The 21,315-nt window shown below is 43.4% G+C and overlaps 1 protein-coding gene across 1 annotated transcript in view; it reads right to left on the bottom strand.

The window, feature by feature from the left end:
* The window catches only part of LOC139474789 (DDB1- and CUL4-associated factor 6-like), a 30,320-nt gene extending 10,228 nt beyond the window's left edge, over positions 1 to 20,092 (bottom strand). Inside the window, exons 1-13 of the mRNA XM_071257915.1 lie at positions 19,899 to 20,092; positions 18,706 to 18,767; positions 15,708 to 15,800; positions 15,042 to 15,119; positions 14,226 to 14,330; positions 13,335 to 13,448; positions 11,995 to 12,130; positions 11,359 to 11,516; positions 9,969 to 10,013; positions 7,092 to 7,245; positions 4,813 to 6,465; positions 4,224 to 4,368; positions 3,474 to 3,621 (exon numbers count right to left, since the gene is read on the bottom strand). Of these exons, the coding sequence (XP_071114016.1) occupies positions 3,474 to 3,621; positions 4,224 to 4,368; positions 4,813 to 6,465; positions 7,092 to 7,245; positions 9,969 to 10,013; positions 11,359 to 11,516; positions 11,995 to 12,130; positions 13,335 to 13,448; positions 14,226 to 14,330; positions 15,042 to 15,119; positions 15,708 to 15,800; positions 18,706 to 18,767; positions 19,899 to 19,968 (2,961 nt within the window). The 5' untranslated portion in view covers positions 19,969 to 20,092. The remainder of the gene's footprint in view (positions 1 to 3,473; positions 3,622 to 4,223; positions 4,369 to 4,812; positions 6,466 to 7,091; positions 7,246 to 9,968; positions 10,014 to 11,358; positions 11,517 to 11,994; positions 12,131 to 13,334; positions 13,449 to 14,225; positions 14,331 to 15,041; positions 15,120 to 15,707; positions 15,801 to 18,705; positions 18,768 to 19,898) is intronic.
* Between the last annotated feature and the right edge of the window lie 1,223 nt (positions 20,093 to 21,315).

Raw genomic sequence — 21,315 nt, 5'->3', positions numbered from 1 at the left:
TCCAGAGATCAACACCATTGGCACAGCAACAGCCTCGAGATAAAGGCTTATCCAGGACGTCGCTTGCTGACAGTGCTTTCTCGGTCACGCCCTGTTGATCGTGTCCACTGACGACGTCACCGTAGTGTGGTGTTTGCGGACCCAGAGTACTCGCCCCTCTCCCGGCGCTACAAACTCGACCGGCGCCCCCGAGAATCACCATCTTCGGCGTTCCAGGCGCCTCAAGCTCTCCGACGCCTCACGCTCTCCGGCGCCTCGGGCCAGAATATGTCAAACGGTCGACACCCCAACCCTAGATCTGTTTGCCTCATATCTGAATGTGGCCAGCTGTCGTCTTCCATTCCACCTGTGCCGGATACGACCGCTGTGGCAGTCGAAGCCTTCCATCGTTCCTGAGAAGGATTACGCGTGTACGCTTTTCCGACTCCGGTTCTCCCTCCCATGGTTCTTCAGAGATCCAGGCCACTCGACCCCTGCCATTGACTTTGGTCTCGCCTTATTGGTCAGCCAGAAGTTGGGTTATCGACCTCCGAAACATACCCAGAGACAACCCCTGGAACTTCCGGTGTGGTCCAACCTTCTGCTCCATCCACACGGTCTGTTGCCACACCCTCATACCCGCATGTTATCGTCTGCACGCCTGACACACCTGCAGAAAGCCAAGGGCTATTCGGCTTGAGCGACCAAGGCTATTGCTTCAGCCCACCGTCCATCTACAGGGGGACTGTATGCTGATAAATGATGCTTGTTCCAGGCATTTTGTTCTGACAAACACCAGGATCCGATGACAGCGTCACCGCAGATCCTGGATCAGTTCCTTCTGTACTTGCGTAGCACCCGTCGGTTGAAGGGCTTACCACCCCCACACACCTGGTCGCCATCTACTCCGTTCTGGCCATCCCGGACGATCGGAGAAAGACGAAAATTCCCGACCTACGGGCCTGGCTGCGCTCGTTCAGTCTTGAAGACCTGAAGGCCAAGTTCGGACCGCCTGCGTTGGATCTGAATGTGGTCTTCAACGCCCTTCGAACCACTCCCCTCGTCTTCCTTCTACGACCTTAAGTAGAAGACGGGTGTTTCTACTGGTTTTGACTACTGCCGCTCGAGTCCATGTACAGCACGCCCTCGACGTCTCCCGTGCCCGGTTCGAATGCGGTACCCAGGGCGCCGTTCATCATGGACCGTACTGGGACGTCAGCGTAAAGACTCAACTCCCAGGACAGCCTGATAGATCATTCCTTGTCCCCTCCCCCCTCGTCCAGTGTGGGTGCCGAGGATGAGGATGAGCGTCATTATGCCCAGTAAGGGCACTGAAGGTTATTCTACGATCTAAAGACTGCCGCAAGTCTAGGAAACACCTTTTTCTGCCGGTCTCCCCTTCGTCGCAGTCGTTGGTCAGCCGGAATACTTTTCCCTGTGGCTCCGGACGGTCATCCTTAAAGCTTATGAGCCGCCGGATTGGACCCTCCCCCCAAAGGCTATCACCTGAAATAAAATGAGATCAGGGCGATCGTATTTACACTGGTTCTTCACGGTATACTGTTCCATCCAGTCGTTCAGGGAAGCCTGTTCGTGGCGATCGGACACCGCCTTCACCAACCACTACTTCCGTGATGTAGCCTTGAAAGTTGTCGCCGGCGTTCACAGTTTTGGTCCCTGGTTGTAGCCCAACAGGTCATCTATCTCCGACGCCACTGATTCTCCGATACCCTGAGCGGGGCCCGTCGACCTCTCTGGTGTTTATCACCCCAGACGAGACGGATCTCTTGCGTTCCGCATTCGCTCTTAGGTCAGTTTTAGTTTTGGGTTACCCGACTCATTCTATTGCTGTCACCTATCCGGGTTTTACTTTTTGCATCAACTCTCGTTTCCTGACGACAGGAATGGTAGTAGATGTGGACACCGGCGCCGACGCCAACGCCGCTGCTTCTCTGATACCTGAGCGGTGCCCGTCGACCTCACCGGTGTTCCTTGCCTCCAGCCTAGAGGGCTATCCTGCGTTTCGCATTCGCTCTTGGGATTGGTCGTAGATTTTGCCGCCGACGCCGCTGATTCTTCGATTCCCCGAGCGGGGCCCGTCGAACTCTCTGGTGTTTATCGCCTCAGATTAGAGGGCTCTACTGCGTTTCGCTTTCGCTCTTCGGTAAGTTATATATTTTGGCAACACGCCTCATTGTATTTCGGTTACCTATTCGGGCGTTTCGTTTTTGCATCGACTCTTGTTTCCTGAAGACAGGAATGGTCGTAGATGTTCCGGTCATCACTTGTATGCGGTGCGGATTCATCGGACCTTGACGAGGGTTTAATATGGTTCACATCTGCAGGTATGCCCACCGGCCATGCCGTCTGATAAAGATGCAATACGGAGTAATGCAGGATAAGTTAAAAAATTTAGTAAAATCTAAATATTTTTTACATTTGTATACTTATCCTGCATTACGAAGTCTAAGTGCCCTCCCTTTCGCTACGCTACCTCCCCACGAAGTTTCAGATGTTATGTTTAAAGCAGTTATGTGTTTTTGTGTGACGTCATGACTTCCGGGTCACGTGCCGACTGTGAGAGGGCGCTGCCTCCTGAGCTGGTTGGGACAACTTTCTTCAGCAGCTGGATCTCACACAGTTCGTCACTCTGTCAAAGACAGCAGTAAATGCAATACGGAGTAATGCAGGATAAGTATACAAATGTAAAAAATATTTAGATTTTACTAATATTGTATGTTATACAGAAAAGCAAAAGCATGCTTGCTGCATATCAAATTTCATTAGGATACATGCAGAAATGGCTGAGTAATGATCAAAAGTGACATTTTCAATAAGGCTGCCATGGTTAAAATAGAATTCTGTGTGCACATTTTAGAGACACCAAAGCTGGGATCATTTTTGCACATTTTCAGTTCCATAGGCCTTGTAGTTTCAGAGGAGATCTTGATAAAGCAAATGTTAATGACAGATGGGCGGACAGCAGAGAATTAACATACTGTTTGGTTTTCAATAATTAAAAGCATGAAATACTCATTATCCCCTGCCAATATGACATGAAATGAGCACTACAGCCATTTTCAGTCCAAGTCAAGTTTGTTGCTATGGAAAGTCGAAAACTATCAAAAGGCACCAGTTCACCACTAGATCTATCTACGTGCCAAGTTTGGTTAAGATATCTCTCATGGCTTTTGAGTTCTGCTCCGGAAACGAAATGTGACGGACGGATGGAAGGACGGATGGACAGGCAGCACCAATTCCTGTATCCCCTTCCACTTCGTGGCGGGTGATAAATAAACATAAATAACAAGTTTATATTCGTTGTCAATATAGGGAAGGTACAACTATAAGAACTTTGATTTTTAATCTATTAATTTCCACTCAATGGTGAGAACACATAAACCAAAACTATTTTGATTTTAACCAATGACGCTAAATTTCTAGCAATTCCAAGCAATCAAAGAGGGAGTGTAAAAGATCAGTGAAAGTGGTACCATTGTTCTGGCGTTTCTGTGTCCACGGAACTTGATCTTGGTCTTGGGCTGGAAGACGTGCTTCATCTCCTGCTGCTCCTTCTCCTCCTGCCTCTTCCGGTACGCTGTCTGCAGCCGCAGCGCCGCGAAGTGACGCTCATCATCATCTCTGCAACACACAGAATCTGTGAGCACCTCTCCATCAGTCAGCTGGTGGAGAACACGGATAGGCCACTGCTCGCCCCAGCTCCACAAAGCAACTTATAGGAGCCCTTTTCTATCTGGATTGTATCATGTGTATAAGGGGGCCACAGGAGGTCATTCTGTCCAAAAGGCTGCAATCGTAGTGCAAAGTTGCGTCCATTATGTATACCAAGTACATGTGATTTAGGGATCATGAGGCCCAATTGTCCAAGATGCCCTAATTTTTAGTGCAAAGTTGCGTCCATTAGTCATGCCCTATGAGGGTTCTAATCCTAGATTTGCACTGATAATGTCTCTAGGTTTATCAGCACCATACCAGTGACTGTTTATTTCACCCAAGTGACAAAGCAGTGTTAAACACACAAAACCAGACGCCCTTAGAATATGTCCACATCTACACCTCAACTCTACGCTGGCTTTGTCTCAACTCTATTTCAACTTTAATCTCGCTACTTCAACTTTAATCGTGCCAACTCAACTTAATCTATCTCAACTTTCATCTCTCTATCCCGGCTTTGTCCACACTGCATGTTAACATTGCCCTGCCTTGTGCAGTGAGCAGTGTACCTGAGCAGCCGGGTCCGGCTCCTGCTGGGGAAGGGCCGGGGGTTGATGTCGTCCTCCTCGCTGCTGCTGTCCAGGTGAAGCCAGTCATCCTCGCGGGACCCGCTTCTCTGTTGACCTCGGCCAGATGTTGAACCACCACGACCAACTGACAAAACAGAACCATTGATACTGGATACTAGCCTTACTACTGCATTGTTTCTTATCATAAAAGGTTTCACCCATATTTTACATGCAGACTAACTTTCCTACCTGTCTACCACCCACAGTACTCTACCACACATACCAGAATAGAACTCCTACTAGCCTGACACCTCTACTAGCCCGACACCCCTACTAGCCCAATACCCCTACCAGCCGGACACCCCTACTACACCCCTACTAGACCAACACCCCTACTAGCCCGACACCCCTACTAGCCCGACATCCCCACTAGCCCGACATCCCTACTAACCCAACACCCCCACTAGCCTGACACCCCTACTAGCCTAACACCCCTACTAACCCAACACCCCCACTAGCCTGACACCCCTACTAGCCCGACACCCCCACTAGCCTGACACCCCTACTAGCCTATCATCCTCATCCTCACCTGCTGGCTGCCTGCCTGTAGATTCAATATGCTCCGCCCTGTCAGATCCCTGCCGGTCCTCGCCACTCTCACTCTCTGTGTAGGTGACCATCTCCTCACTCCCTCCACAGTCCACCCCGTCGTCCTGGTTACCACTGCTCTCCTCTTTATCCTCTGACCCCGACTTCCTCCCAGCTTTGCCCCGGGAGTCAGCTCTGTCCATGACCACCCTAGCACACGCCCCACCTGCTGCTGTCTCGGTGGGCAACTCTGGGGATACAGCTGCTTCAGCCAGGTGTTGTCTCTCCACGGACTTGCGGTCAAGTTCCGGGAGCAGAGACTGGGAGTTTGAGATGTCATCCCCATGAGATACTTCTGTAATATCAGATCTGGTATTCCTGGAAGAAGGGTCAATTTCCATTGCTTCTACTTGTTTGTCTAAGGATGAAGAACTGGAGTCATCAAGATCTATTCTGGATTCTGCATCTGAAGAGGTTTTGAATTCATCACGAATTGTTGAGGTAACTTCTAATACTGTAGCATCTATAGAATCTTGAGAGTTATCAGCCCCTGATTCTGCTGGTGAGCTCCCATAGTTGTCTCCCCCTGTTTGTCGAGTAATGGCCGACTCGCCAGTGCTCAGCCTATCAAATGGGGCAAATCCCACCCGAATGGTACTGGCTGCCATTCCCTGGCTAGAATACTGAAGGCTTATGACAGGCTCAAGGAGAGTCTGGACGGATGGGGGAATCCCAGACCCCGAAATGTGATCACTGTCAGATTGCCTTGTCGATGAAAGACTATTGGTGGGTATTGCACTTAGTGTTTGCTGCCTGGTAGTGGCATGTGACTGAGATGTGAGGTCTGTTTGTTTGCTTGAACAGTCTGAAACAACACTGGAGGCGTCACACCTCACTGCTGGGGGGTTTGCTTCTTCTTCTGCTTGTTCCTTCAACTCAGCTGTCATCGAGTCAGACTTGGAAGACAGAGACGTAGGATCACAGTCTGAGCTTCTCCGAACTATTTTACAATCAATGTCCGCCCCTCCTGATGACCTGTCTGGTTCAATCCCTGCTGAAGATCCAGACCTGACAGAAGAAGAAAGGGTATCTGTTGTGGAAGAGGACCTCTCTGAAGGAGTGGACATAGGTTCGTCAGTGCTGGGACTAGAGTACATGCTGGTCGTGCTCGACTCCTCAACACTGTTTAAACGTTTTGGCCTCACTTTTATAGAAGAGTCTATGAGATCTGGGATACTAGGGCAGCTTTCTTGACTAGAAGATGGTTTTCTTAAACCCAGGTCCTCGCTCTCACCCCCAGAGGCTCCCTCCACACCTGAATTAGTCTTTGAAGAAGACGTATTGACTTCGAACGGCCCTGATGATGACATACTCTGCGAGGAAACTTGTTCACTTTCTGCTGCCTGGGACACAGACAAAGATTCGCCATCACTATTTTCTTGTGCCCCTGACACAGTTGATTCAGCTGCCTGTCCTTCACCTTGTTGTGACCTTGATGTTCCTGGCTGACCTTGACCTTCTAACGGTGGACCTTGACCTGCTTCCTGTCCCCCTTCTGCCTGATCATCGTCACTGTTCCGCAATGTTCCATCCAGCCACCGTGTCAGCATCTCAGACATCCTCTGCATCAGAGTGGCATGTGGACTTTGGCGACCTGTAAACAACAACAACAGTCAATTTTGTTTTGTTTCATTGTCAGTTTGTTGTTACATGCCACACTCAGCAATATTCCAGCTATATGATGCCGGTCTGTATATAATCGAGTCTGGACCAGACAATCCAATGATTGACATCATGCGCATCAATCTACCAAATTGCGATATAATGACATGCATCAATCAAGTCATTGAGCCTAACCACCTGATGCTATTACTTGCCTCTTACGGCAAACATGGGATGCTGAAGACCAAATCTAACACAAAAACTTTACAGGAGAACAGCAGTGAATCACGTACATCAGTTCTATGTGAAACTTGGTCCCATATAAAAGATTGAAAAGGGAAATATCCAACAATTCAGTTTTAAACAATGAAGCAGCGTTTTTTGTCTACTAGTCCTTATAACGATAGCATATAGTAAACCCCCTTTAAAATGGCAAAATTCTATTTGTCCTAATGATACCTTCACTATTTTGCAGTTTGGCAAGGTCTACAGGACTGGTGCCAATTTCTAACACTGAAAAGCCATTATGATGATAATGTGCAACTTCATGATAGGTGTCTTATGATAATATATGGAACCTTGCATTCAGGGAAGACCCAAGGTGATAAAACAGTGTACCTGTCTCATCCTGTATCCGCTCCCTCTCCGGCCGAGCGTTGGGCCCCGTGTCCGACCAGTCTCCCCTCAGTCTCAGTCTCTTAATGGGAGGCTGGCGGCTCGTTGTGTCACTGGAAGTGGACTCCGACATACCCCCAGAGGCAGAAGAATCCCCCTGACAAGACAGAACGTAGACTGGTTAATTAAGATCTGATATGTAGTGATGATGGCAGCAGGACTGCCGTCTATTGTCGCCATTACTTCGCAGTTCTGTACACACGACATTGTAGTGACATGTCTATTTTTAGTAAGCTAATTAAATGAGACATTTAAAACCTCATGGAAGTCAAATAAGCTCTACTTTGTGCTTGAACTTTGTGCAAACCGTTGTTGTTTGTTCGTTTGTTGTTTAACACTGTACTCACAATATTCCAGTAATATGCAGACACTGCAGTGATTGAAATCATGTGCATCAATCCACGCAAGTAGGACACAAGGACAAGCATCAACCAAGTCAGCAAACCCGACCACCCGACCCCATTTGTCGCCTCTTATGCAGAGGCTGATGCAACTGGATTTATTATCAATTACACAGCAAGATAGCTGTATGTATTCACAGATGATGGAGAGATGTAGTAGGTACAAAGCCTGTGAAGTATTGAAGATTGCTATCTGTGAGCTCAGCCTCAATAGCTAACAACTATCACACGTCAAAACTAAAAATATTAAAGCAAGCACCACTTGTCTTCCCAAGCGGCACTTGTCTTCTCAAGCTCCATCCTACAAGGTGATTTAAGCACTATGACATTCACAACTTGCATTCTTTATAACAGATCTGACACAGGTCACAACAGGTGAGGTGTGGTGAAATTGGGTTTAACGTCGCGTCCAAGATTATTGCACTTATATAGCGACGTGCATGCACGTTTGTGTGTGGCTGCTTGTACTAGTCCGGACTGATGCCGATTTATAGTGCTAGCCCACTGAGATACCATGGCGCAGTTTAACATGAATACCCCACTCAGACACAGTATACTGACTCCGAGCCGACCAGTCCTTGTTTCAGCCCCTTAATGCCGATCGTCAGACAGGGTAACAACAAGTACCATCTTTTAACGTCTTTTGGTATGACGTGGCCAGGGATCGAACCCAGGACCTTCTGCTCTTCGGGCGGACGCTCTACCACTAGACCACGGAGGCGGTCTGGTCACAACACTGAGACTGCTTTGTGGACCTTGGCCCTGGGTAAATAACTGACACTCACACGCACACATGTTAGAGTAGTTGTTTTTCACCCTTTGCTTGTTTAAGAGGTCACATATAAGGATCATAGGAGCATATTTGGTACAGACTCATTTAATTACAGGATACCTAGATGGATAAAATATAGCTTCAGTGTATATCGGTCATCCACGCCAACAGGATATTTAATCTCATTTAAATTCAGATCTTAGTTCTCGCAACAGCTAAACAAAGATCTGAGGACATCCCATCTCAAGGCAACAATGCAGTTTACCGGGCGCAGCCCGAGCTCTACCATCTGCTCAATTACCGCGCTATAGTGCCACCGCTGTCTTGTTATACCGTTACCGTACCTCACGCTCTGGTGACTCTCGCTTCACGATCCAAAACCCGTTCTAGGTTTTAGGGAAACTTACACATCTTTACAATCAAACACCCGTTCTCGGTCTTAGGGAAACTTACACAACTTTACGATCCAAAACCCGTTCTAGGTCTTAGGGAAACTTACACAACTTTACGATCCAACACCCGTTTTTCGGTCATTAGGGTCAGCTGGCTTTGGGCAAGGGTTAGCCATAAATTCTTACCTTTTCAAGCGTTAATCCAGTTAATCCCATTGGTCGGTCATGTTGACATAAACAATTGCGGGTGTGGTTTCAAGAAAAGATGAATGGGAGAGCGGGCAGTGACGTCACACGCATGCGCAATTCATTGTTTACTGAATTACGCATGCACGTCAATGGTGATTCTAATGACCTGTTAAACGAGCACTGATTACATGTGATAGCGCCTGTGGTCCAGTGGTAGAGCGTCGGCTAATTAACGCATTAATTAGCAGAGCCGGTGAGCCGGCGAAGCGCGTTCGAGCCCCCCCCGCTAATTGGATCTGAAAAAGTGCGCCCGGTAAAGTGCACTACTCCCGAGTAGTTGTTTTTCACCCTTTGCTTGTTTAAGAGGTCACATATAAGGATCATAGGAGCATATTTGGTACAGACTCATTTAATTACAGGATACCTAGATGGATAAAATATAGCTTCAGTGTATATCGGTCATCCACGCCAGCAGGATATTTAATCTCATTTAAATTCAGATCTTAGTTCTCGCAACAGCTAAACAAAGATCTGAGGACATCCCATCTGACCAATCAGAGCGTTGCTTACCAGATAGGGAAAGTGACAACCGGAATGTGTTTTCTTGTCATGCAACCTCGAAAAGAATTAACACTGGGTATTCTGAACGACAGGGGCAAGGGGATACAAATTTGAAACAGAAGAGACTTTCCATTGCCCACGGGAAGTACTGCCGTACAATATCAGCCATCTATTACGCTTTCCAGGAATGGAAGTCACCAGTTTCAAAAAAAGGCTGTAAAGGTTGAGAAAGGTGCTTTCTGATTGGCTAATGTCAACTTCTTGTAAGTCATTTCATTGGTCGGTCTAAGTTTGCTAAAGATCATTCTGACTCAGATCTTTGTTGAGCTGCAGCAAGAACAAAGATCTGACTTTAATGAGATTGACTGGGTATCATGACAGGCAATCAACCAAGTCATCCGACCACCCTATCCATTGATAATATTCGTCTCCAACAACCAGATTCTAGTTGAATTCTGGTTCTAGTCCTGAAACGAAGTGGAAGCAGTGTGTTATCAAGTCGTACCTGAGCAGAAGCCAGCTTGGACAGCTCCTGTCTCCTCCTCTCATCCTGGGGAGTACATTCATACAATTACACTACTGCCCTTGTGATAGGGGTAAACAGATATGTCATTCTATTTAAATATACACTTGACATATTATGACAATCAGTTTTGTGTATCGTCAGATCATGGAACAATGAAAATATCCCTATCAAAAGTGAAGTAGCATATTCAGTATTAATGACCACTACAGAAAACGCATGGTACATTTGTATCAGGTTGATTATATCACAACAAAGAACAGAAAACAGCATCCACATCTACTAACAAAGAGATAACCTGGATTCAAACTCAGAAATTTCAAACAAAATATTATTGGTCAGTGGGCCATCATAATCATCATAACTGTCTTCATCACAATGTTATAGGTTCTTGAGGCCTGAATTATAGTTCTTTTTGTTTTGATATCTGCTGTATGTTTAACAATGTTTAAGCAGTTCATATAATTATCTCCCCTTGACCAGGCCCCAAATATTGTCTGTTGCTTGGATTATAATAATCATACATATTTGTTAAATAACAAATCAATGTGGCAAAATGTTAGCACAGAATCAAAGGACAAGTTAGGCCATAATAAATTAATTGCTAGATTATCATCCACTTTTTAAAAAAAAAAGTTTGGGAGGGAGGCTTTTTATTTTGAAGTTGAAGACTTGACACCTTGGTATGAACAGTAGATGACAGAAATAACAAAGATAATAAATAAACATTGTTTTCAAAGGTAGAAGTTGGATGTATCTGTGTCATACCTTTTTTTGTTTTCCCTGCCCCAACATGTGTATATGAATTTGTCCTAAACTGACGTTTACCATGTTTACTTGTCAAGTTCCCCACAAGACGACTTGTTGAAGAATTCAATAAGAGTCAAAGACTCTGGCAAAGGACAGGCAGACCAGCCTGTAATGGTTTGCACTTCCCCCGGATTTTCCAAACAGCGAACACCATCTTGACAGCTGACATCAAGCAGACGATAGGCAGGCACACACCGAGAGTCGGTTGTAGACCAGTTTATGACATGTCGTAAACATGAAATGGCCGTTTGACAGCTGATTTCATTACAGTGCTCTAAACATTTCAATCGGGCAAATAAAATTAATTTGTCCGGGGGTATAGTCGTGCGTTGGGCGGGGATGATAATCTAGCAACTAAATCATTATGGGCTTAGTATCTTGATCTTAATACAGCCTACTATTAAGTAGAGACATCTAAATGGCATTAAATTTCCAACACAAGCAAACATAGATGTTATATGCTTGATAAAAGAACAAAAAAATCACACAAGAATTGCGAATTGTCTTTTTCACAAATCAAAAAGGTTTTTTTCAAATGCATCTTCATCTGCATCGTGCCTACCTGAGTGCTGAACAGGTAGATGTTCTCGGAGGAGTAGCTGACGAGGATGTCGTGGCCGGCGGGGCTGTAGTTGAGTGACGTGATGCGGTACGCCTTGTGTTCTAGCGGGGCCATGAACCGACAGATCATCCCGGTTATGCCTCGACCAGTGTAGTTGCCTGAAATAGAACACACACATACATTCAACTGCTGTTCCAGCTAACCAGATGAACAAGCATGAAATACTCATATCTCCCACTATTACCAGCATTTTCAGTCTGTCAAAGTCGTGGCCATGGAAACTGGAAAATAAATTTTTCAAAACTTTTAAACTATCAAAAGGCACCAGTTCACAACTAGTCTTATCTATGTGCCAAGTATGGTTAAGATATATCTCTCAGGCGGTCTGGCAGCCCAGTGGTAAAAGCATTCCCTCTTCATGACGAAAACCTGGGTTCGATTCCCGACATGGGTACAATGTGTAAAGCCCATTTCTGGTGTACCTCGCCGTGATATTGCTGAAATATTGCTAAAAGCGGCGTAAAACCATTCTCACTCACTAAGATATCTCTCATGACATACAGACGGAAGGACGGACAGATGCACGGACAGCACACATTCCCATTACCCCCCTCCATACCCCCCATTTTCACTTACCAGACGCTCTTGTTCCCATCATCCTCCTATCAAACACTCGGACAGAACTATCGGAACACGCCACGGCCAGGTGGTACGGAATCACGGGGTCCACGGCAAGGGAGGTAACTGCCTGCTTACAGTTGATGAGGATGTCCTGCAACAAAGAGCATGTGGTTGGTCAGCTCTTTGTTAAACATATGTAAGGAGTAATCTGATTGGTTCAAAAGGAATTGACAGCTGCAATTGTTCTCCTCCCTCATCTTGACACATTGTACAGGTATACTTCCCAGGAAGCATAATACCTGAATACACATTAATAGGACAATATGTCATGTGTTAATACATACTTGCGCATGTGTGGAGTAGTGTGTGATATAACAATATGAGGAAGAAAATTAGTATTAAGCAGATAAACATTATTTGTTTTCAGATTTGCAGGTGCAACTAGGTATTAGAAGGTCGGAAATTTCGATTAAAACCTACTGCATTTGAACAACATTTGTCAAGATTTACTTGTCAAATACTCATAACTATCCCATAAACATGATAAATCAGAAAACATCATGCTTATCAACTGGCAAATACATAACTTTATCACCTGGTAAATACATAATGTTATCAGCAAAGTGGTAAGATTCCATAGTACTTCCATAGTATGGACTTTTATGACAAACAATGGACAGCATCATATGCTTTGATGACAACCGAACCACCCGGTTGCAAGAATGGAGACCGAGCTACAGATAAGCAGCGTATTTGCGTAAAATACCCCCAAAAAATATTCAAAAGCCAATTACTTTCAATTAACTTGCGTACAGAAACGCATGCATTAAATGAAAAACTCAAATGTATAAAAACAGCACACGTAAATACCCAATTAAACTTTTCCAGCATGCATACAAAGGAGCTAATTTCCGAAACACAATTACAGTTATATATACATTGAAAACATTATTTCATTTTTTTAAACCTTAAAATGTTCACAAAAATTTGGGGAAAAACCCAATAGAGTGATGAATAGCTGAGTGAAAAAATATTGGTTACCAAATGAAAAATGCAATAACCCAATAAAAATAGAAACCCTGGAGTAAAAACTCAATTGCAGTTATCTGGAGCTCTGTGGAGAGAAAAAACAACAAAAGCCAAGTTCATAATGAATTTGATAGTCATGTTGCTAAGCTGTGCTTTCGACCTCTAATGACCCTTCACATCAAGACAAGAATTCATATGCAGTGAAAAGTCACTATGACTTAAATCCCATTTAACGACCAATCACAAACTAGGAAAATTTGACTAGCCTAAATATATTACAAAACAAGCCCTATTAGTTTTGGCAACAGAAATGAAATGGAACCCACATCTTTACAGCTTTCCTTGCTGCAGCTTGTCTTCATGCGGAGATCGAACCACCGCACGGTGCCATCTTCACCACACGTCAGGAAGGTCGCAGCCTCGTTCGGCACCACCATCACCTGGAGAAAACAAAACATCTCGGGTTGTCACTTTAGTGCGGTGCGGTGCGGTGCGTGTGCGTGTTCATGGGGTACTTCTCAAAACTAAAATTTAGATTACTAAAGTCTTTCTGTATAACATGAGTGATAACCAGATCCTTCTTTATTCAAGAAGAGCAAAATGGAAATTGCCAGAGCATGGTTTATGGAAATGTTTATTGATTCATACAGCATGACATAGTGAAATCTTTGAAAACCAACAGCATATCAGAAACAACATTGAAAGTCACACTTCATTTATATCTAAACCAAAAAAGACCCAAAACAACTGGGTTAACAAACTTTACAAGAACTTTAGTCTCTGTTTGTGTGCAAGTATAGGTCAACTCATATTTCATTTTGTCAAGATCTCAGATTATCTCCCCTTGACCATGACCTGATGCATTTTACCCAGTGCTAATTATAGTGCTAGGCAGAATCACTTCCTGTATGAATAAAGATATCTTGGGGGCTAGTAGAATTTAAGGTGAATTTCTACCACTGAAATAAAACAAAGATTTCTTGGGCTTTGTGCAATCCCACAAAAGCAGTCAGAGATAAAGATGGGGTGCAACATTTAAAACATTGTGTATCTTCTTTTCAGTCTTACTAATGTAATACACTGAAACATAGAAATACACTTTTGACCCCACCCCCCTAAAACTAGAGTATATTTCTATCACTGATCTTTTGACCTTAATCATTGCAAATCAAAGCTGAGCTTCTGACATCAAGTTCTGTAATATTCATTCAGCTGACCTCGTATGTGGTTCCATTGTGGCAGTCGAAGCGGTTCTTGCCGTATGTGTCCTCCCGGTCCACCTCGGTGAAGAACACTCTCCCCACCCCCGAGCAGGACACCACCTGGGGACAGACACATGCATCATTTCATTCTTGGGCAAATCCAAACAGATATTAAACAAAAACAAGTGCTATGTATGAACAACTTCTTTATTACAATTAGTGCGACGTTTCGGTGTAGATCCTTACACCTTTATCATTTGCTTGATAAAGGTGTTAGGATCTACACCGAAATGTCGCACTAATTGTAATAAAGTTGTTCATTCATAGGACTTGTCTTTCTTCATCCCAACTTCTAAATGCCACTGAAAGAAGATATTAAACATGTTAACTGGTTAAGTTTCCACTAGACTTTGTCCTAAGTATGAATCTTACGTTGTCATGTTACCGTGTCCTCGTGAGTGAATGTTTTTACTCAGCAGTATTCCAGCTACTTCACAGCTGCCTGTAAACAATCATATCAATCATATCTAGGCACACCAGAGCTATAATCAATGGTGTCGTGGTCACAATGGCACAATCAGCTAGATGACTAGAAGTGTAGCAAAATGGTGGGGTCGTGATAAGATAAATATCCCGACAGTATGGGCGCGATAAAACGTTTATTTCATAAATTGATATTCTTTCTTTTCGCAGGTTAATCACAACCCTGACAGGGTACAACAAGTACAATCATTTAACATCCTGTGGTATGACAAGACTGGGGAATCAAACCACCGGTATTCTGCCCTCCAGATTCTGCTAGTAAGGATAAAGGCTACAAGCAATCCTCACATGTCTGTCTCTGGAGTTGGGCAGGAATTTGGCACTGAAAATGTTCGATCTGTGTCCTGACCGTATAGATACCACCGTCTGAAATACAAACAGCCATGACTATACCGAGCAAACACATATCTCAATAAAAGCAGTCTTAGCAATAGAGAAATCTCTTTATGGCTTAAGTGTCTGTTGTAACTTGACCTCAAACAGAAATTTTCATTTTCCATGTTATCCCTATTTCTTGTTGTTTATATTCCAAAACAAATATTTTTCTGTCGTGTCTACATCTTTTTTGTTTGTTTGTTGTTTAACGTTGCACCCAGCAATATTCCAGCTATATGACGGACGTCCGTAAGTAATAGAGTCTATGTTAAACTGTGGGAGTTACAATCACCTTAGCGCTAAAATCGCTTTGTGGAACAGGGCCAAGACTGTCAAGTGTCCGGTTACAGTCCGGGGCCCACTTGCACAAAACGATCTAAGCGCTAAGATGATCGTAACTCCCATTCTTTAGCATAGGCTTACGACAGTCGTAGCGCTATGATCGCTTTGTGGAACAGGGCCCTGGGTCCACTTGCACAAAGCCATGTTGACACTACGATGATCGTAACTCCTATACTTTGACATAGTTTTACGACAGACGTATTAGTAAGATAGCGTAAAGTACACCAGTTATCTCACCCTCTGCGTGAAGGGGTTGGTGATGACAAGGTGCTGGTCATCGGACCCAGACAGGAGATATTGACCCTGGTCATTCCAGCAGATGGTGTTTACCTGAAACAAATCAGTCAAATAATGAAAACACAAACAAGAAGAAAATCAAAAACATTTCAGATAGGTGAACTTTGCATGAATGTGTGCATTTTGTGTTATGTTGGAGTCAGCAATATTCACAGTGAACTGTCATGATAGGATCTGAGTCAGGTACACCTGTAGTTGACAGCATTAGAAATTGTCACTGGTCCTGCAGTCCTTGCCAAACTGCTCAATAGCTAAAGTATCATAAGGTATCTTTTTTAGGGTTTTGCTATATGTCATCATTAAAAGTATAAGGACTAGTGGATAAAACTGTTAGTTTCTATCACTGGTTGATAATAATAAGTGCATTTATAGTGCGCCAGATTCCATTCCCCAAGTGGATGCTCATAGCGCTACACTATTATTACCCCGGTCAATGGATCAGTGAGCACTTGATTTTCATTCTCAGCTCCCTGGTGAGTATACAACCCAAGCTGACTGAGGCGCTAGAAGGTTAACAGTGTGTCATCCTACCGGGTACCCATTCACTGCTGGGTGAACAGAGGCACATTTCGAACAAAGTGACTTGCCTAAGGAGACACCACATGTGGTACATTTGCTTCAGTGTGGGGCAGACCGAAGCCCTAGAAACTCTCAGGAGTCAAGCTGCTGAACGTGGTCACCCATCCAACTACTCTCCGAGACCGACGTTGCTTAACTTCACCCGATTTGTGATCTGTGCGCTGTGCACAGAACCATGTGCCACCATGTGATAACACAAAGAACAATCTTTCAAGGCATGATTGCACACAGGCATAGAGGTTATTAATATGTATTATCTTCCACAGCAGACATAGTTTGAGAGAGATCAATAGATAACTAAAAGGAGATATCACTTCAGTGAAATTGCGTCACAATGCTTTACAGACCATTGTGACATCATCAACATGATCAGATAGCATGACATCACTGACAAATAACATCAATAATCTCCCTGCCACTGAAGCTGGTTACCTGCACTTTTACACTCAAGACACTGGTTATTACTATTTACAAGTGAGTGAGTGAGTTGGGTTTAACACCGCTTTTAACAGTATTCCAGTTGTATTACAACGGGTCGGCTTAATATGAGATGAGAGCCTGAAGTAATGCAGGTCTCAGACATTTACCACTTGGTGAAATCCATGAGCAAGGCATGCTGAGAGACCTAGAAACAGGGCGCTCTCAAAATTGGAAAAAGGCGGCTCTTAATAGAATATAATTTTGGTGCAAAAAAACAGAGTTGAAAGATCGTAAATTTCGTGGTTTATGCTGACAGCCTGAAATGATACAAAAGAAAGATATGTAAATATTATATACGACAGATATATTTTCCAGAAATTAACTGCCCATAATTAAGGGTGCATATAACACACGAGTGCATATTATACACAAATAAATAAGTGTACATTGCTCAATCGAAAGGGGTGCTAATTGGGATGTTCACTAGCCAATACATTAGCAAAAATCACCATGGGCGCTTATTAGAGTGGGGCTCTTATTACGTTGAATACGGTAGGGGCCTATCCATTGACTTACATGTGTGACAATCTTAACAAAGTCTTTTCACAACATGAACAACCAAATGGCCAAAAATTTGCCTGACAATGTGTCCAGCATTTATGCCCTTCAGCCTTCTGTTGGTCATCATTTCACAAGAAACACTTCCAAATATAATGGATGGTTCATGAGTGTAAGCAGGCAAGGGAGGCGAGACAAACTGTCAATCAGCAATGACCAGTCGTGTGGGGATTACAGTTAATTTCTTTTCCGTAATCAAGGTAAAAGCAGCAGAAACATACTTATTATTTGAAAAATAAGACAAGAATCATTATATTTTATTTAATAGACATTTGTTTGTTTGTTGTATAACACCCCACTCAGAATACACCACCTATATCACTGCAGCCTGGAAATAATTGAGTCTGGACCAGACAATCCACTGATTGATATTGTGAACAACAATCCATGCCATCTGGGTATGAAAGACACGACCAATACCAGGTCACCTAGCCTGACCATCTGATCCATTTCGCCTCTCAGACCAGTATAGGTTGCTGTAGGACTATTCCAGCCTGGACTCCCCACAAGCATTTCAACATGTTCAAAGAAACTTTGTTGCAGTTTGCCTTTATCATACCAGGATATTGGATAGCTATATGGCTCAAGCATGTGGATGTCACATGTGTGTGTTCTCAACACCTGGCTCCATTCTCTGCATGGGACCAATGTGTGGAGCTATTCTGGGCGTTCCCTGTTGTGATTTGGCCACAATCTTGCTAATAATGGCTAACTCGGCTAAACATGCTAAAACCCTTCTCCACTCATCATATGCAATGTTATATCAACCGAAACCATATAAACACCTGCCTATCACCTGTAGCTTGTGGGGCAGTGGAGGTCAGCTGTACAACCTTGGGGTACCAAGCATCATTATATGGTTCATATAATTTATCCAAGCAGCGAGACAATCAGATATGATAGACATTTGGGAGGGGCAGCGTTTTCTCATCATATCAGCTATTCTGAATCAGTCAGTTTACATGACTACTTCAGGGTTTTACCTTGTCTTACAAAAGTGGGGGTCCAAGGGACCCTAAATAATTCATTTTAAAGGTCCTTGCAGGCAATATGAGGATACTGTAAAGTATTGAAACTGTGAAGTGTACTGTATGTTTAGATAATTACTTTAGAGCCTGGAATGAATCAATGATCATGGACAGTGGTCATGATTGAAGGATGAAATGACAGGCACCTATAACTGCTCTTGATGAGCTGTAGGCACAATGAATATATATCTGTGCATCCCTCGTGATGCAGTGTATTCTTTTTCTGCATCCATGATGTATACTTGTGTGTACTTGTCACACATTTGTGCGTGGCGTAACATCCCGCTACTTACACAACCACTGTGTACTTCCAGTCTTCTGTCCAACTTCAACCTCTGGAGGAATTCCCGACTCCCTGTACAAATAACAAACACAATAGAAACAAAAATTGTATCCTATGAACATGATGAAGATAAATTAGGGACTATAATTTTTAAAAATAACCCCTTCATATTCTAAATTCCAGATCATGCCAATGTTAACCAGTTTGGGTAAAATAAGTCACTGAGTGAGTGAGATTGATTTTACCCCACTTTCAGCAATATTCCAGCAATATCACAGCAGGGAACACCAGAAATGAGCTTCACACATTGTACCCATGTTGGGAATCGAACCCGGGTCTTCGGCGTGACGAGCGAACGTTTTTACCACTAGGCTACCCGACCGCCCCGATAAGTCACTGAGCATGGAGTGAATGTTGCCAAACACTACAGTCACTGAGACTGTAATAATCTTTTGTCGGATCATTGTTAGTTTCTACCACTGAACTACATATCTCACAATACTCTACAGACAGGCGGACACCATTGAGTAGTCAATTTGTATGTGACATATTTTAGTAACACTTCGACAAGTTTCATGCAACATCCACAGACCTACTGATGCATCAAAAGAAACAAGAAATAATATATATATATTGGCAAAATGATAGTTATTTCAAGGTAGCCAGTGAAAATACCTGTTGATTGTCTCATGAGTTACCCAAATACCTCCATTTGAAATGAGCTCCCCATAACTATCATTAATCATAATTGTGGATTTATTAATTATAATCTGTTTAAAGTGTTAATCAACATCTAGATTATAAATCTTCGAAAACTAATATCCATTTTACTTTCTCATGTACACACAGATGGAAATATTGTACACACAATTCTCAAGTTGGGCAGGAATATGGCGATTTGGCATTTCAGGGGACAATAAGAAAACACCCCACTGGCAACCTCCAACATTTATCCTATCGGCAGTAGGCACCACCAAAGATAAACAAATGTCAAACATCAAACTGGGAACATATTCTAACACATTCTCATATTGCTTGTAGATTTGTGAAAATTCACACAGCTTAAATAATGTTAAATTATTGTAAATAGTAGTTGATATCAACTTTATATCATTACTACCAACTTGAAAATGAAAAATTGCAACGATCAGCTGATCGAATGCGCAGATGCCCTATTTGGAGGAAATGTCAATTTTGCCAAACCTCTTGCAACGTCGTAGAGTTTTGCTCTTGGTTCAAATCCATATGGTCTTCTCTGCAGTGATGGAAACATTCCAACCGAAATTATCAAAAGTTGATTCGATACCCCTATCTCTCCTAACTCAGCAGTTAAAGGTCACGTTCTTTTGTTAGCCAAAGATTCCAAATGAAAACATTGCGGCAGCCATTTTGAGGAAATTATCAAGGGCGGGTAACTCTGTCAAAACCAGACTCCTCGTTCCACTGTGAGCAATTTTACCAAACATCTTCAGACAAGAAATGTAAATCCAAATTTACTTTCTGACCGACTAAGCTTATATTTTTGTATCTGATAATCTTTCGCCGAACGCACATTTAATTTTCACGGCCAACCAGAAATGTGACATATATTCTAAGAATAATAATTCAAGTGGTATAGCTTAGATTTTAAGACGCTTTATTAATGTAAGCGCGGACAGAATTCAATGGATGCCTTCCCTTGATCCAGTAATTTGCCCAATGCTACATGGAATCCTAGGAGGGGCATTATCGTGTTGTCGCCCTCAAAAAAGAACCAAAAAGTGTGAAATTAACCAAGCACGACAACGCGACAATGTACCTTCTATAATTCCATAGCATGTAGCATTGAAATAACGATCGTACGTGGAGTAGTCTCGATTTGAAGGCAAACAAATGCATGTCATATTCATTTTTCGTGTTCAGTAACTTCTTAGTGAAGGAAACCCTTTCAATATTATTTTAGTTTTCACAATTAAAGGATCATGATTAAATGATCATAAAGAAGGATGACAATTCACAGCGGTCACTGTCTAATATAGTCATCGATAAATGAACCTACAATTGTGTTTGTCTGTTGTTTGTTGTTGTTAAACGCCGCACTCAGCAATATTCCAACTATATGACGGCGGTCTGTAAATAATCGAGTCTGGATCAGACAATCCAGTGATAGACGCCAAGAGCATCGATCCACGTAATTTCGATCGATGACATGCATCAACCAAGTCAGCGAGTCTGACCACACGATCCCGTTAGTCGCCTCGGCGTGACGAGCGAACGCTTTAACAGCAAGGCTACACCACCACCCTAAGCGAATGAGTGCGTTGGGTGAAAGACAGGCTCCACAGTCGGATTGCCCATGTTTAGCATAGATCTAAACTTAGCAGTAAATGCCTTGTGTAAAACTGTTGTAAACTTTTCATGATGAAATTTCAGTGAGCAGACAAAGAAATTAGTTTTTAAACAACGCGTCCAAGATTATTGCACTTATATAGCGACGTGCATGTACGTGTGTGTGTTTGTGTGACTGCTTGTACTAGTCCGGACTGATACCGATTTATAGTACTAGCTCACTGAGATACCATACCGCAGTTTAACATGAATACACAGTATACTGACTCCGAGCTGACCAGTCCTTGTTTTA

Source organism: Haliotis cracherodii, unplaced genomic scaffold (genome assembly GCF_022045235.1).
Source record: "Haliotis cracherodii isolate W230 unplaced genomic scaffold, xgHalCrac1.p SCAF_3, whole genome shotgun sequence".
Lineage (NCBI taxonomy): Eukaryota > Metazoa > Mollusca > Gastropoda > Lepetellida > Haliotidae > Haliotis > Haliotis cracherodii.
The sequence above is the reverse complement of the archived record's forward strand: the minus strand, read 5'-3'. Positions and strand labels throughout refer to the sequence as shown.